Here is a 16,525-nt window from a genome sequence, read left to right on the forward strand (position 1 = left end):
CACTCAGATTATACACTCAAAATGAAAGGGTTGGAGAAGAGACAGTGGATTAATTAGCCAAAATATGGTGTCATGTTCCCTTATAAGTCTAGGGCGCTATGTCGACTAATGTTACATGGTCTACCAAATCACTAATTTTCTAGGAGGAAGCTAAGGATGGGGGAGACTTGGGGGAACTCTATGTTGTCCACATAAAGACAAAAGTTGTCTTCAGGAGTAAACTATACACTTGAGAAGTTTAATGCCTGGCAAGGTCCATATCCTCTGCATTTATACGGAAATGTTTCCATTCAATAACAGAAATGAAGATCAAGAAAGAGGTAATTCATACTTTGAACACAATTTAAAATGGACAGACTTAAAAATACATGAATACTACCAAAACATGTCTAAAAATGTAAGAAAACATTTTGTACAGCACACTGACCCACAAAGTTTCACTGATCGATATACACATCAATGTAAAAAACGCAGAGTCAGAGCACGTCCTATTTTTATCAGATCAGACTTAACCCCTTCAAGACATATGCCATATCGTGTGTCCCCTTTGATGCGGGCTCCGACGCTGAGACCACATCTTATCTAACACAACAGCTGATTTGATCAGCTGACGTGTGCCCCAAACAATCCACCTGCGGCTAACCCCAAGCTCCTAGGTGCACCCTGGACTGGTGTCTCAATTGGGCCACCATGTGTACATCACAGGAAAAAATGGAGAGAGATAAGGATTGCCAATAGAGGATGTTAGATGGCAGATCGCAATACTAAATAAACGTGACAGGGTGAAAAACGCAAAGACAAAGCGCAAAAGTGCTAATAAACATATAATGCCTCACTATACTGCTCCGCGGATTTTGTGTGGATTCCACCTGCGGTTTTACACCTGCGGATTCCTATTATGGAGCGGGTGTAAACCGCTGCGGAATCCGCACAAAGAATTGACATGCTGCGGAATGTAAACCACAGCGTTTCAGTGCGTTTTTTCCCTCAGCATGTGCACTGCGGATTGTGTTTTCCATAGGTTTACATTGTACTGTACACCGCATGGAAAGCTGCTGCAGACCTGCAGCAAAACCCGCAAAGTGTGCACATAGCCTTAGGGTGCCAACCTCCGCTGACAGGCAGGGTTTATTAGGCTACAGAGGTAGGGTTATCTAGTCAGCACGGTTGTTTGTTATGTTGACTGTGGCTGTTTCATGGTTTTAAAGGTATAAATAAAAGGATAATTTTATCTGTAATATCATTAGAATATAAGGTTATTTTTGTTCATTTTCTTGATTTTTTTACCTTATTTGAAACCAGTTTAGTTTTTTTTCATTTAGTGAACATGGTAAAAAGAAAAAAAATTAAAAATTTTGGAATTGCACTTTTTTTTTGCAATTTCACAGCACTTGTACTGGAAAACAGGAATATGGGAATATAGTATATGGTAAGATCAAAGGTGTTCAAAAGTATAACTCGTCCGGCAAAAAAGAAGGCCTTCACATGGCCATACTGACAGAAAAATAAAAAAGTTATGGCTCTCGGAAGAAGGGGAGCGAAAACTGAAAATGGAAAAGAATCTCTCCAGCGCAGGCACTGCAGGGATTCTCCGGTTTCTGAGCTGGGACCAGATGGGTATGTGTGCATTATACATACTCCCGGCCAGAGCCCGTCCAGTTGACACGGCCTCGCTATATACACATTTTTGTGGAGCGAGGCCATGCCCTCTACGCGAGTCAGCCGCATCACTAAACTTGGGACGGCCTCGCTCCATACAAGTCTGTGGAGCGAGGCAGCACCCACTGTCTGGGAGTATGTATAACTCATGGCTTATCCCCATTAACCCATTATCTACCATTGTCCTTTTTTTGGGACGCCTAATCTTTAGCTTCTAGCAACTAAGATTTTATAACTTTTATAATTAGGTACAATTTTTTGTGGTCTGTTTGTAAAATGAATGTTTTCAAAATAGGAAATCAGGTCATTGTCATTTTTAAATGAATATTGGGGCGCCCATTTCCGAAAAATCCGTACTTGTAAAAATTTTAATTTGGCAAGTAATGGGTTAATAGAATACTGTTTGGCACGCTGGAGCCCACATTATTGGGTCTCATAGGTCTATTTTATACCCTAATTTATTTTTCTATCTACTGGATGTGAGTACTATTCATGCTTGTATATTTATTTAATATCTCTGGTTATGTATCCAGGGCTACTTTCATGGTTTATTACACCCCCTTTTTGGGTTATCTTGTATAACTTATATAGTGGTTATTTATCAGTGGTCCTTACTGTATACATATATATAGAAGGTTACACAGCTTGGGAGTTACAGCTATTACACTGTTCCCTTGTGTCCTTGTGCCATTTTTCTATCATGCAGTACAATTTGGGGATATTTGGTTTTAAAGGGAACCTGTCACCCCCAAAATCGATGGTGAGGTAAGCCCACCATCATCAGGGGGCTTATCTACAGCATTCTGTAATGCTGTAGATAAGCCACCGATGTTACCTGAAAGAGGAGAAAAAGAAATTAGATTATACTCACCCAGGGGCAGTCCCGCTCTGATGGGCGTCTCAGGTCCGGTACAACGCCTCCCATCTTCATTCCATGACGTCCTCTTCTTGTCTTCACGCCGCCGCTCCGGCGCAGGCGTACTTTGTCTGCCCTGTTGAGGACAGAGCAAAGTACTGCAGTGCGAAGGCACCGGGAAAGGTCAGAGGCCTGCGCAATGCAGTACTTGGCTCTGCCCTCAACAGGAGAGACAAAGTACGCCTGAGCCGAAGCCGCGGAGACCAGAAGAGGACGTCATGGAATGAAGATAGGAGGCGCTGGAGCGGACCTGAGACGCCCATCGGACAGGACCGCAGCGGGACCGCCCCTGGGTGAGTATAATATAACCCCTTTTTCTCCTCTTTCAGGTTACATTGGGGGCTTATCTACAGCATTACAGAATGCTGTAGATAAACCCCTGATGCTGGTGGGCTTACCTCACCATCGATTTTGGGGCTGACAGGTTCCCTTTAATTGGAGTTATTGCTTGTACATGGCTTGTTTGTCTTCAACATATTTATACACAACAGAACTGCATATGACTAGGTAATGTATTTCTTATTCTGCATCTTCTAATTTATTACAGATTTAGCTCCCATATTGTCTTAAATGAGCTGTGTTTCTCTCATTTTTGTTGCATGGCAGAAAGTGTTGGCACCCTTGAAATTGTTCCAAAAAACGTAGTATTTCTCCCTGAAAATTATTGCTGTTACACATTATACACATGTTTATTTCCTTTTGAGTGTATTGAAACAACACAAAAACAATCAGAAAAAAAAGCAAATTGGACATAATTTCACACAAAACCCATGTTGTAATTACATGTTCACAGCAGGAGGTCCTACTTCAACGGAGGTTGAAGTATTCGCTCTCTCTCGCTTCAACAGTTATAAGTTTAACTAATCACATATGTACGATATGATGGTGATATGCCCCCTCTCCGGAAAGGTCTCTTATCAGTCACGTAGAATCACAATTCCTCGGCACTGAGCATTGGCAGTTTCCAGAGCAGTTCTCCTAATCACGGCTCTATGTCCCTGTTATATCTACATGTAAATATAGTGACAACAGTCTAGACTCAGAACACTGATATACCATTATTGTGTAGCTGCAGAATTAATCTAATCAGTAGAACTGTCCCTCAAGGAGGAGCACCCAGGAAGTAAGGAGGGTAAGTACTGCAAAGCTATGAGCTACTCAAGGGATAACTCCCTTTTGTCTGTCTCTTTAAATGTTACATCCACGACCCTGTACCTGTATCTTGTGATCCTCATTTGTGATTTCAATGGCTTCTTGACTCTTCTCTAATGTAGTAAATAGTGAATTACAAGCCCTGAAAATAAAGTTTTTAATTTTATTTGGCCATGAATAAGAACAAGACATGCATTTAAACAGTTATATTTTACATTTCTAATATCTGAAAAATAAGCAAAAATCAAAAAGTTTGTCATATTCTCTTTTAAAACTTGAGCTAGCGAACATAAATAGTAATTCTTTTCAGTAATGAATGTGCTAGAAGTAAATAATTAAGTTAAAGTCGGAGTCCAGTGATTGTTTTTCAATTCATGCTGTCTATACATGCACATATTATGCTTTCAAAAATTGTTACAAATTTATCTTTTTCAATTAAAATGCAAAGTGAATGATAAAAGGTTAAATCTAAATCAAATCAATATCTGGTGTGCCCAACAATTGCCTTTAAAATTACATCAATTCTTCTAAGAACACTTGCACGGTCATTAATTTTATAGGATTCTAGTCAGGTGTATGCATAACCAAATATACAAACAGGTGATGATTATTATTTTGATATGTATGCTGAAACAATCATTAATTGAAACAGCTGTGTAGGAGTTTAAAACTGGGTGAGGAACAGCCAAATTCTGCTACAAAAGGTGAGGTTGAGGTAGACAGTTTCAGGTCACAGATCACACGCCATAGCAAGACCGAGCACGTCAACAATATCCAAGGTCCATCGGCTTAGAATTGGCAGTAACCAGTGTGCCCCAGCTACACCCATCTACTGTTCAGAGGAGTCTGACCAGAAAAGTGTGGTCATAATGTAAGAACTGCATCCAAAAAACATACCTTCACCTTGGAAAGAAACCCCATATGACTTAACTATGTACAAAAACATAGGAATTTGGTGCAACATTAACAGCAGCATTATTGGTGATCTTAAAAGGGAACCTGTCACCATGAAAATGCAGGCAGCATGTTCTAGAGCAGGGGGAGCTGAATATACTGATACACATGAAGAGACAGAATGATTAACACAAGCCTATATCCTCAGAGGATAAGTAGTTAGTTCTCCAAGATGTTTGGAACAACCTTCTGTCCAAGTTCCTTCAAAAACGGTGTGCAAGGGGACATAGAAGAATTAATGCGGTGTTGAAGACAGGTCATGTCACATGTGGATTTAAAAAATGGTGTGTGTAAAAGGGATCCTTAAAAGGGAATCGGTCAGCATGTTTTTGCAACTTGATATGAGAAAAGCATAATGTAGGGGCAAAGACCCCGAATCCAGCGATGTGCCACTAACTAGGCTGCTTGTTGCAGCTTCACTAAAATCGGTTATCAGAAGATTATTACTAGAAGACTAGTTGTCTAGACCCATAGCCATGTGTCCTCATGCTCTGTGTAAAACCCTGCTCCCACCACTGATTGGCAGCTTTCTGCCTATGCACAGTGTACACAGGAAGCTGCCAATCAATGGTATGGGCAGGGTTTTGCAAAGTTCAGCATTCAAAGGCCTGGTAGATCTGCTGCAGAGAAAACAGCAAGCAGCCCTGAAAGCGACACATCGCTGGAATTGGGGGTCTCTTTGCTTACATCGTGCTGTTCTCAGATTATATAGCAAAACCTGCTGACAGATCCATATAAAGAAGGATTCATGTTTTTTTGTTGTGGCAGTTTATGAATGTAAAAATTAAAGAATTATAAAGGTTTGTTTCAAAACCTAGATAAAAAACTGCCATACAAATTGTGGGGGTAAAAAAAAAAAAAATGTACGGTATTGGTATGTTTGTAGTGGTTTTACCTTCACTGCATGCATTGCCACAAGTCTTCTTTCAGACTTTTTCACCTACTGTGAGGGAGGGAGGAGGATATTCGAAATGTGTTTAATTCTAGCTTTCAATATTCTTACCTTAATTTTAATTGTGCACGCACTTCTCCATATTCTAATTGAATAAGTTCATTGTAACAGGCCATGACATTAGAGTTTTCTACATATCTCTGCAAGACAAAGGGTAAACCACTGGTTACATTACACTACTTTATAAATGCAAGTTATGGTACACAGGCAAATGGTTTATAACAGCCCAGTTTTTCAATAGATCTATTACTACACAGTTTACTATATAAAAACATATTTCAATTTTTCCAAGGACAAGAGGCAGGAAATTAATCCTGCACTGCCATGCTTTAGGTATTTTATACTTTCTGTAAACCAGCGGTACAGTAAGGAAATAAAATATTACATCCACAGAAGTCTATGGGGTTTTATTGTATGTCCGCATGCCTGCAATATCATACAGAAGGATTGGTGTATGTCTCTCTGATTCTATGGGAACCTAACAGAAGATATTGTAAAGAAATTCCTCTAGCACAGTTCCTTGCTGGTAAGGCCCCTTTCCCACATCAGTTTTTTGCCGTCAGTCAATCCATTGGCTCGACGGATTGGTTGCAGATTGTCAAAAACTTACGCGATGGATCCGTTTTTTTGATGGATCCGACTAGCGGATCTGGCTAATTGGATTGGAGCATGCTCAGTTAAAAAGAGGAATCCGTCGCCGTCCGTTTTTTCGACGTACACAAAAAAAAAAAGTTCCTTTGTCCGTTTTCTCCGGCTGCCGGACAAACAATTTTCGACGTATCCAGCCAACAACAGATGAAACGTGAGGCCATTTGTCGCAATCCATTGCGAATAAAGTCTGAGAAAAAAACAGATTCGGTGGCATCAGTGGTTGGATCAGTTTTTTTTTTTCAAAATACGACGGATTGCGACTGATGGCAAAAATTGATGTGTGAAAGGGGCCTAAAATGTCATCTCAATTTCCTAGAAGCTGTCTTGCAGAGTTGTACAGCACACTTTAGGCCTCTTTCACACTTCTGTCTTTTGGCGTCAGTCTGAAACCGCCATTTTCCTCAAATAGCGGATCCGCCATTTTCCCATAGACATGCATTAGCGACGGATTGTGGCGGATGGTCGTCCGTTCCATCCGCCTTGCGACGGATCCGTCGAAATTTGGCGGACATTGTCTAGACATTGACGGACATTATAACGTTTTTTGTCTGCGCCGAAATGGCGGTTCGAGACGGATCCGTCGCGTCCGCCATTCCATAGAATGGCCGCCTATGGGAGACGGATACGTAGCGACCGTCATTTCGGCGGATCCGTCGCCCCAATCCGCTTTTTAAATTGCGCATGCTCCAAAAAGTAGATACTTTTCCCAGACAACCCCCAAGTTAACTGATCCATCAAAAAAACGGATCCGTTAGAACCGTCTTCTCAACAATTGTGACGGATCCGTTGATCCGTCACTATGTCGGAGCAGACTGACGCCAAACAACTGAAGTGTGAAAGAAGCCTTATCAGAATACTAGGAGATGCTGCAAACTTTTACATTACTCAACACTTCAACTGCTAAAGGCCTTCTAAAAATTATACTACATAGCCATAAAGTGTCCCAGATTGAGAAGGACAGTCCCGATTATCCTGGTACACTCCTGATGTCACACACATTGCTTCTGCCACACACATTGCTTCTGCCAGGAAACTTCCAGTTGTGCCAAACTTTGGCCGAATGGGACAGTCACAGTAATGTCCTACTACAGGACGGCAGAATGATACGGGAGCAAATAAACTGTCATTTTCAAGGGAACAGGCGGATTACTGTTATTTTTTATTTAGCAGAACATACCAATGAAATCATTTAGGCATAGCGTTAACACATGGAACACCATTATGTACTTATATTATAATGCACATCATGTCAGAAGACAGTATGTTTACTGAGAGATGTGGCAAACTATGCCAGGTCAACTGTCTTTCTTCTGACACCTACGAAAAGGTCAGAAAAGAGTGCTAAATATGTTGTTCATGCTTTTCTCCAAGAATGCCCAGGAGATTGACAGAAAAGAGGCGACCTCCTCACTCCCAGAACAGTTGGCTAATTCCCCAGACACCGCCAAAACCTTCCAGAAAGCGGCCCATTTGATGCCAGAGAGCTCGATTATTAGGTTTTGGTAACACGTTCAGAATTTGATCAGTATTTTACCTCAGTATTTGTAAGCCAAAACCAGGAGTGGAACAATCAGAGGAAAGTATAATAGAAACACGTCCCCATTTCTGTATTTATCACCCTCTCCTGGTTTTGGCTTACAAATACTGAGGTAAAAAAACTCACCAAATACTGTACCCGCAGCCTTAGACAGGGCATCGGTATGCAAGCACACATTCAAGGACCAAGATAGAGGGAGTGAAGGTGGCTATGAACTAAAACTAGGGTCAAAGTGTCTCCCGGGCTACACCATGTATGATACAAGTGCACATTGCCAGATGCCTTTTTAGTCAGTCACTTTTCTGAGGCATTCCTCTCACATGGCTGCACATGAGAATATTGAGAAATCTGGTCTGGGGTATTATGCATTGTATTCTCCACTAAAGGCACCGATTTCACATGGTGCAAAAACACCGTATAAAACAGTGTTATCTATGTAGTGTAGCTTGGGACACTGGATGAGACACTGGGCAGGAGAAGTGTAAGCCAGCATAGTGAGACGGCCAGGAAAGGCATATAAAAAGGGGGTTCTGGACAGGTGCCCCAAGTTACTGGAGAGTTTGCTGGACCACTAACCTGGAGGACAGCACTCCAGCTGGGGAATAACATCTGAACTAAGTAAAACGTGAAAACTGCATCTTGCGGTGTCCTCTCAATTCTTTCCTGTGACGCCTGCCCTGCACCACTACCACCATCAGAACTTTATCATACTTTTCTTTAACTGCCCTGGGGACTAAGCTCTACCTATGGGGAGCTATACCAACTCTGCTGCAACACCATCAGCACCCAGTGGTCCCTTCAAGCAGCGATGGCCATCCCTGGTGGAGCACCACAGGTGGCGTCACGAACATTCCCCTTGCCCCCTACAAACTTTATTCCCATCTCCACATCATCCATTAGCTCTCCTCCATTCCTTTAATTGCACGCCCAGGGCCACGGACCGGGTCATCACTGCCGTGACCATCCCTTTAAGAACCGTCAGACTCGGTTCAGAGTACCCCCACGGCCCAGGCGGGTGTTGCAAATCCACCAAACGCCTTCAACAACAACCACAAACAATGTCCAGCCTTGCAGCATAACCTAGCTAAGTCAATGAGTACTAGCCAGGGCCCAGTATATATAGGTAATGGGAGTGGCTAATATTGCACAGCTGAGAGCCTTAATGCAGGAAAGCTTCCAAGAGCTCTAAACTGAGCTGATTAACCCCTGCACTGCCAAAAGAAATGAACACCGTTTAATATAAAGGTGAAGTGCTTCTAATCAGTGCAAGAGTAATCAGACGCTGCAGTATGCTGGCTCCTCTGTGTCAAGGTAAACCAGTGACAGTGACCTCTAACTGAGGTAAGAAAAAAAAGTAACAAACTCATGTTAAGGCTAGTTTCACATTTGCGTTAGAATCCGTTGTGTTTAATCTGCAACCGCAAATGCAGGAAAAACCGCATGGAAACGCGTACAAACGCAGCGTTTCTTTAGACCAGTGATGGCGAACCTATGACACGCGTGTCAGTGCTGACACGCGTAGTCATTTTCAGTGACACGCCGGCCGCCGGCCGCGGCCCCATAGAAATTGCTTCTTTCCCAGGGTCTGAAGGAGAGGAAACTCTCCTTCAGGCCCTGGGAACCATATTAATATGTAAAATAAAGAATTAAAATAAAAAATATTGCTATACTCACCTCTCCGACGCAGCCTGGACGTCCGCGAGGGAACCGGCAGCGTTGTTTGCTTAAAAATCGCGGTTTTCCTTCCTTACTTGAAGTCCCGGCTTGTGATTGGTTGCGTGCCGCCCATGTGACCGAGACGCGACCAATCACAGCAAGCCGTGACGTAATTTTAGGTCCTTCAGGATTTTAAAATTACGTTCCGGCGTTGTGATTGGTTGCGTCGCCCATGTGACCGCACGCAACCAATCACAACGCCGGAACGTAATTTTAAAATCCTGAAGGACCTAAAATTACGTCACGGCTTGCTGTGATTGGTCGCGTCTCGGTCACATGGGCGGCACGCAACCAATCACAAGCCGGGACTTCAAGTAAGGAAGGAAAACCGCGATTTTTAAGCAAACAACGCTGCCGGTTCCCTCGCGGACGTCCAGGCTGCGTCGGAGAGGTGAGTATAGCAATATTTTTTATTTTAATTCTTTATTTTACACACATTAATGTTGTTTCGATACCGATACCCGATACCACAAAAGTATCGGATCTCGGTATCGGAATTCCGATACAGCAAATATCGGCCGATACCCGATACTTGCGGTATCGGAATGCTAAACAATGGCATCCGATCCGATTTTTTATCGGATCGGATGCCATGCAGGAGGTCTGTGGGTCCAAACAACAGAGCTCCGGTGCAGAGCGTCTAGGCCTGGGACTTCCGGTAGGCCAGGCGCAGCTCCCGGAAGTCCCAGGCCTCTGCGTCGGATCTGTGTTGTTTGGGCGACATTGCGCTGCTCCCTGCTGCGCCGACCAGAAGTCCCAGGCTGCACCGACCAGAAGTCCCAGGCTGCACCGACCAGAAGTCCCAGGCTGCACCGACCAGAAGTCCCAGGCTGCACCGACCAGAAGTCCCAGGCTGCACTTCTGAGGCCTGAGGAGATGGCTGTCTGGACTCAGGCCCTGTGATGGCTGTCTGGACTCAGGCCCTGTGATGGCTGTCTGGACTCAGGCCCTGTGATGGCTGTCTGGACTCAGGCCCTGTGATGGCTGTCTGGACTCAGGCCCTGTGATGGCTGTCTGGACTCAGGCCCTGTGATGGCTGTCTGGACTCAGGCCCTGTGATGGCTGTCTGGACTCAGGCCCTGTGATGGCTGTCTGGACTCAGGCCCTGTGATGGCTGTCTGGACTCAGGCCCTGTGATGGCTGTCTGGACTCAGGCCCTGTGATGGCTGTCTGGACTCAGGCCCTGTGATGGCTGTCTGGACTCAGGCCCTGTGATGGCTGTCTGGACTCAGGCCCTGTGATGGCTGTCTGGACTCAGGCCCTGTGATGGCTGTCTGGACTCAGGCCCTGTGATGGCTGTCTGGACTCAGGCCCTGTGATGGCTGTCTGGACTCAGGCCCTGTGATGGCTGTCTGGACTCAGGCCCTGTGATGGCTGTCTGGACTCAGGCCCTGTGATGGCTGTCTGGACTCAGGCCCTGTGATGGCTGTCTGGACTCAGGCCCTGTGATGGCTGTCTGGACTCAGGCCCTGTGATGGCTGTCTGGACTCAGGCCCTGTGATGGCTGTCTGGACTCAGGCCCTGTGATGGCTGTCTGGACTCAGGCCCTGTGATGGCTGTCTGGACTCAGGCCCTGTGATGGCTGTCTGGACTCAGGCCCTGTGATGGCTGTCTGGACTCAGGCCCTGTGATGGCTGTCTGGACTCAGGCCCTGTGATGGCTGTCTGGACTCAGGCCCTGTGATGGCTGTCTGGACTCAGGCCCTGTGATGGCTGTCTGGACTCAGGCCCTGTGATGGCTGTCTGGACTCAGGCCCTGTGATGGCTGTCTGGACTCAGGCCCTGTGATGGCTGTCTGGACTCAGGCCCTGTGATGGCTGTCTGGACTCAGGCCCTGTGATGGCTGTCTGGACTCAGGCCCTGTGATGGCTGTCTGGACTCAGGCCCTGTGATGGCTGTCTGGACTCAGGCCCTGTGATGGCTGTCTGGACTCAGGCCCTGTGATGGCTGTCTGGACTCAGGCCCTGTGATGGCTGTCTGGACTCAGGCCCTGTGATGGCTGTCTGGACTCAGGCCCTGTGATGGCTGTCTGGACTCAGGCCCTGTGATGGCTGTCTGGACTCAGGCCCTGTGATGGCTGTCTGGACTCAGGCCCTGTGATGGCTGTCTGGACTCAGGCCCTGTGATGGCTGTCTGGACTCAGGCCCTGTGATGGCTGTCTGGACTCAGGCCCTGTGATGGCTGTCTGGACTCAGGCCCTGTGATGGCTGTCTGGACTCAGGCCCTGTGATGGCTGTCTGGACTCAGGCCCTGTGATGGCTGTCTGGACTCAGGCCCTGTGATGGCTGTCTGGACTCAGGCCCTGTGATGGCTGTCTGGACTCAGGCCCTGTGATGGCTGTCTGGACTCAGGCCCTGTGATGGCTGTCTGGACTCAGGCCCTGTGATGGCTGTCTGGACTCAGGCCCTGTGATGGCTGTCTGGACTCAGGCCCTGTGATGGCTGTCTGGACTCAGGCCCTGTGATGGCTGTCTGGACTCAGGCCCTGTGATGGCTGTCTGGACTCAGGCCCTGTGATGGCTGTCTGGACTCAGGCCCTGTGATGGCTGTCTGGACTCAGGCCCTGTGATGGCTGTCTGGACTCAGGCCCTGTGATGGCTGTCTGGACTCAGGCCCTGTGATGGCTGTCTGGACTCAGGCCCTGTGATGGCTGTCTGGACTCAGGCCCTGTGATGGCTGTCTGGACTCAGGCCCTGTGATGGCTGTCTGGACTCAGGCCCTGTGATGGCTGTCTGGACTCAGGCCCTGTGATGGCTGTCTGGACTCAGGCCCTGTGATGGCTGTCTGGACTCAGGCCCTGTGATGGCTGTCTGGACTCAGGCCCTGTGATGGCTGTCTGGACTCAGGCCCTGTGATGGCTGTCTGGACTCAGGCCCTGTGATGGCTGTCTGGACTCAGGCCCTGTGATGGCTGTCTGGACTCAGGCCCTGTGATGGCTGTCTGGACTCAGGCCCTGTGATGGCTGTCTGGACTCAGGCCCTGTGATGGCTGTCTGGACTCAGGCCCTGTGATGGCTGTCTGGACTCAGGCCCTGTGATGGCTGTCTGGACTCAGGCCCTGTGATGGCTGTCTGGACTCAGGCCCTGTGATGGCTGTCTGGACTCAGGCCCTGTGATGGCTGTCTGGACTCAGGCCCTGTGATGGCTGTCTGGACTCAGGCCCTGTGATGGCTGTCTGGACTCAGGCCCTGTGATGGCTGTCTGGACTCAGGCCCTGTGATGGCTGTCTGGACTCAGGCCCTGTGATGGCTGTCTGGACTCAGGCCCTGTGATGGCTGTCTGGACTCAGGCCCTGTGATGGCTGTCTGGACTCAGGCCCTGTGATGGCTGTCTGGACTCAGGCCCTGTGATGGCTGTCTGGACTCAGGCCCTGTGATGGCTGTCTGGACTCAGGCCCTGTGATGGCTGTCTGGACTCAGGCCCTGTGATGGCTGTCTGGACTCAGGCCCTGTGATGGCTGTCTGGACTCAGGCCCTGTGATGGCTGTCTGGACTCAGGCCCTGTGATGGCTGTCTGGACTCAGGCCCTGTGATGGCTGTCTGGACTCAGGCCCTGTGATGGCTGTCTGGACTCAGGCCCTGTGATGGCTGTCTGGACTCAGGCCCTGTGATGGCTGTCTGGACTCAGGCCCTGTGATGGCTGTCTGGACTCAGGCCCTGTGATGGCTGTCTGGACTCAGGCCCTGTGATGGCTGTCTGGACTCAGGCCCTGTGATGGCTGTCTGGACTCAGGCCCTGTGATGGCTGTCTGGACTCAGGCCCTGTGATGGCTGTCTGGACTCAGGCCCTGTGATGGCTGTCTGGACTCAGGCCCTGTGATGGCTGTCTGGACTCAGGCCCTGTGATGGCTGTCTGGACTCAGGCCCTGTGATGGCTGTCTGGACTCAGGCCCTGTGATGGCTGTCTGGACTCAGGCCCTGTGATGGCTGTCTGGACTCAGGCCCTGTGATGGCTGTCTGGACTCAGGCCCTGTGATGGCTGTCTGGACTCAGGCCCTGTGATGGCTGTCTGGACTCAGGCCCTGTGATGGCTGTCTGGACTCAGGCCCTGTGATGGCTGTCTGGACTCAGGCCCTGTGATGGCTGTCTGGACTCAGGCCCTGTGATGGCTGTCTGGACTCAGGCCCTGTGATGGCTGTCTGGACTCAGGCCCTGTGATGGCTGTCTGGACTCAGGCCCTGTGATGGCTGTCTGGACTCAGGCCCTGTGATGGCTGTCTGGACTCAGGCCCTGTGATGGCTGTCTGGACTCAGGCCCTGTGATGGCTGTCTGGACTCAGGCCCTGTGATGGCTGTCTGGACTCAGGCCCTGTGATGGCTGTCTGGACTCAGGCCCTGTGATGGCTGTCTGGACTCAGGCCCTGTGATGGCTGTCTGGACTCAGGCCCTGTGATGGCTGTCTGGACTCAGGCCCTGTGATGGCTGTCTGGACTCAGGCCCTGTGATGGCTGTCTGGACTCAGGCCCTGTGATGGCTGTCTGGACTCAGGCCCTGTGATGGCTGTCTGGACTCAGGCCCTGTGATGGCTGTCTGGACTCAGGCCCTGTGATGGCTGTCTGGACTCAGGCCCTGTGATGGCTGTCTGGACTCAGGCCCTGTGATGGCTGTCTGGACTCAGGCCCTGTGATGGCTGTCTGGACTCAGGCCCTGTGATGGCTGTCTGGACTCAGGCCCTGTGATGGCTGTCTGGACTCAGGCCCTGTGATGGCTGTCTGGACTCAGGCCCTGTGATGGCTGTCTGGACTCAGGCCCTGTGATGGCTGTCTGGACTCAGGCCCTGTGATGGCTGTCTGGACTCAGGCCCTGTGATGGCTGTCTGGACTCAGGCCCTGTGATGGCTGTCTGGACTCAGGCCCTGTGATGGCTGTCTGGACTCAGGCCCTGTGATGGCTGTCTGGACTCAGGCCCTGTGATGGCTGTCTGGACTCAGGCCCTGTGATGGCTGTCTGGACTCAGGCCCTGTGATGGCTGTCTGGACTCAGGCCCTGTGATGGCTGTCTGGACTCAGGCCCTGTGATGGCTGTCTGGACTCAGGCCCTGTGATGGCTGTCTGGACTCAGGCCCTGTGATGGCTGTCTGGACTCAGGCCCTGTGATGGCTGTCTGGACTCAGGCCCTGTGATGGCTGTCTGGACTCAGGCCCTGTGATGGCTGTCTGGACTCAGGCCCTGTGATGGCTGTCTGGACTCAGGCCCTGTGATGGCTGTCTGGACTCAGGCCCTGTGATGGCTGTCTGGACTCAGGCCCTGTGATGGCTGTCTGGACTCAGGCCCTGTGATGGCTGTCTGGACTCAGGCCCTGTGATGGCTGTCTGGACTCAGGCCCTGTGATGGCTGTCTGGACTCAGGCCCTGTGATGGCTGTCTGGACTCAGGCCCTGTGATGGCTGTCTGGACTCAGGCCCTGTGATGGCTGTCTGGACTCAGGCCCTGTGATGGCTGTCTGGACTCAGGCCCTGTGATGGCTGTCTGGACTCAGGCCCTGTGATGGCTGTCTGGACTCAGGCCCTGTGATGGCTGTCTGGACTCAGGCCCTGTGATGGCTGTCTGGACTCAGGCCCTGTGATGGCTGTCTGGACTCAGGCCCTGTGATGGCTGTCTGGACTCAGGCCCTGTGATGGCTGTCTGGACTCAGGCCCTGTGATGGCTGTCTGGACTCAGGCCCTGTGATGGCTGTCTGGACTCAGGCCCTGTGATGGCTGTCTGGACTCAGGCCCTGTGATGGCTGTCTGGACTCAGGCCCTGTGATGGCTGTCTGGACTCAGGCCCTGTGATGGCTGTCTGGACTCAGGCCCTGTGATGGCTGTCTGGACTCAGGCCCTGTGATGGCTGTCTGGACTCAGGCCCTGTGATGGCTGTCTGGACTCAGGCCCTGTGATGGCTGTCTGGACTCAGGCCCTGTGATGGCTGTCTGGACTCAGGCCCTGTGATGGCTGTCTGGACTCAGGCCCTGTGATGGCTGTCTGGACTCAGGCCCTGTGATGGCTGTCTGGACTCAGGCCCTGTGATGGCTGTCTGGACTCAGGCCCTGTGATGGCTGTCTGGACTCAGGCCCTGTGATGGCTGTCTGGACTCAGGCCCTGTGATGGCTGTCTGGACTCAGGCCCTGTGATGGCTGTCTGGACTCAGGCCCTGTGATGGCTGTCTGGACTCAGGCCCTGTGATGGCTGTCTGGACTCAGGCCCTGTGATGGCTGTCTGGACTCAGGCCCTGTGATGGCTGTCTGGACTCAGGCCCTGTGATGGCTGTCTGGACTCAGGCCCTGTGATGGCTGTCTGGACTCAGGCCCTGTGATGGCTGTCTGGACTCAGGCCCTGTGATGGCTGTCTGGACTCAGGCCCTGTGATGGCTGTCTGGACTCAGGCCCTGTGATGGCTGTCTGGACTCAGGCCCTGTGATGGCTGTCTGGACTCAGGCCCTGTGATGGCTGTCTGGACTCAGGCCCTGTGATGGCTGTCTGGACTCAGGCCCTGTGATGGCTGTCTGGACTCAGGCCCTGTGATGGCTGTCTGGACTCAGGCCCTGTGATGGCTGTCTGGACTCAGGCCCTGTGATGGCTGTCTGGACTCAGGCCCTGTGATGGCTGTCTGGACTCAGGCCCTGTGATGGCTGTCTGGACTCAGGCCCTGTGATGGCTGTCTGGACTCAGGCCCTGTGATGGCTGTCTGGACTCAGGCCCTGTGATGGCTGTCTGGACTCAGGCCCTGTGATGGCTGTCTGGACTCAGGCCCTGTGATGGCTGTCTGGACTCAGGCCCTGTGATGGCTGTCTGGACTCAGGCCCTGTGATGGCTGTCTGGACTCAGGCCCTGTGATGGCTGTCTGGACTCAGGCCCTGTGATGGCTGTCTGGACTCAGGCCCTGTGATGGCTGTCTGGACTCAGGCCCTGTGATGGCTGTCTGGACTCAGGCCCTGTGATGGCTGTCTGGACTCAGGCCCTGTGATGGCTGTCTGGACTCAGGCCCTGTGATGGCTGTCTGGACTCAGGCCCTGTGAT

General features: G+C 49.9%; 1 protein-coding gene across 11 annotated transcripts in view; it reads right to left on the minus strand.

Annotated features, from left to right (window-relative positions):
* LOC143775481 (high affinity cAMP-specific and IBMX-insensitive 3',5'-cyclic phosphodiesterase 8A-like) overlaps window positions 1-16,525 on the minus strand; it is a 534,058-nt gene that overhangs the window by 79,005 nt on the left and 438,528 nt on the right. For all 11 annotated transcript variants that reach the window (XM_077263662.1, XM_077263660.1, XM_077263664.1 and 8 more), the window contains 2 exons: window positions 5,685-5,773; window positions 3,791-3,869 (listed from right to left, as the gene is read on the minus strand). In XM_077263662.1, the coding sequence (XP_077119777.1) occupies window positions 3,791-3,869; window positions 5,685-5,773 (168 nt within the window). The remainder of the gene's footprint in view (window positions 1-3,790; window positions 3,870-5,684; window positions 5,774-16,525) is intronic.

The sequence above is a fragment of the Ranitomeya variabilis genome, chromosome 5, assembly GCF_051348905.1.
Source record: "Ranitomeya variabilis isolate aRanVar5 chromosome 5, aRanVar5.hap1, whole genome shotgun sequence".
In the NCBI taxonomy this organism is placed as follows: Eukaryota; Metazoa; Chordata; class Amphibia; order Anura; family Dendrobatidae; genus Ranitomeya; species Ranitomeya variabilis.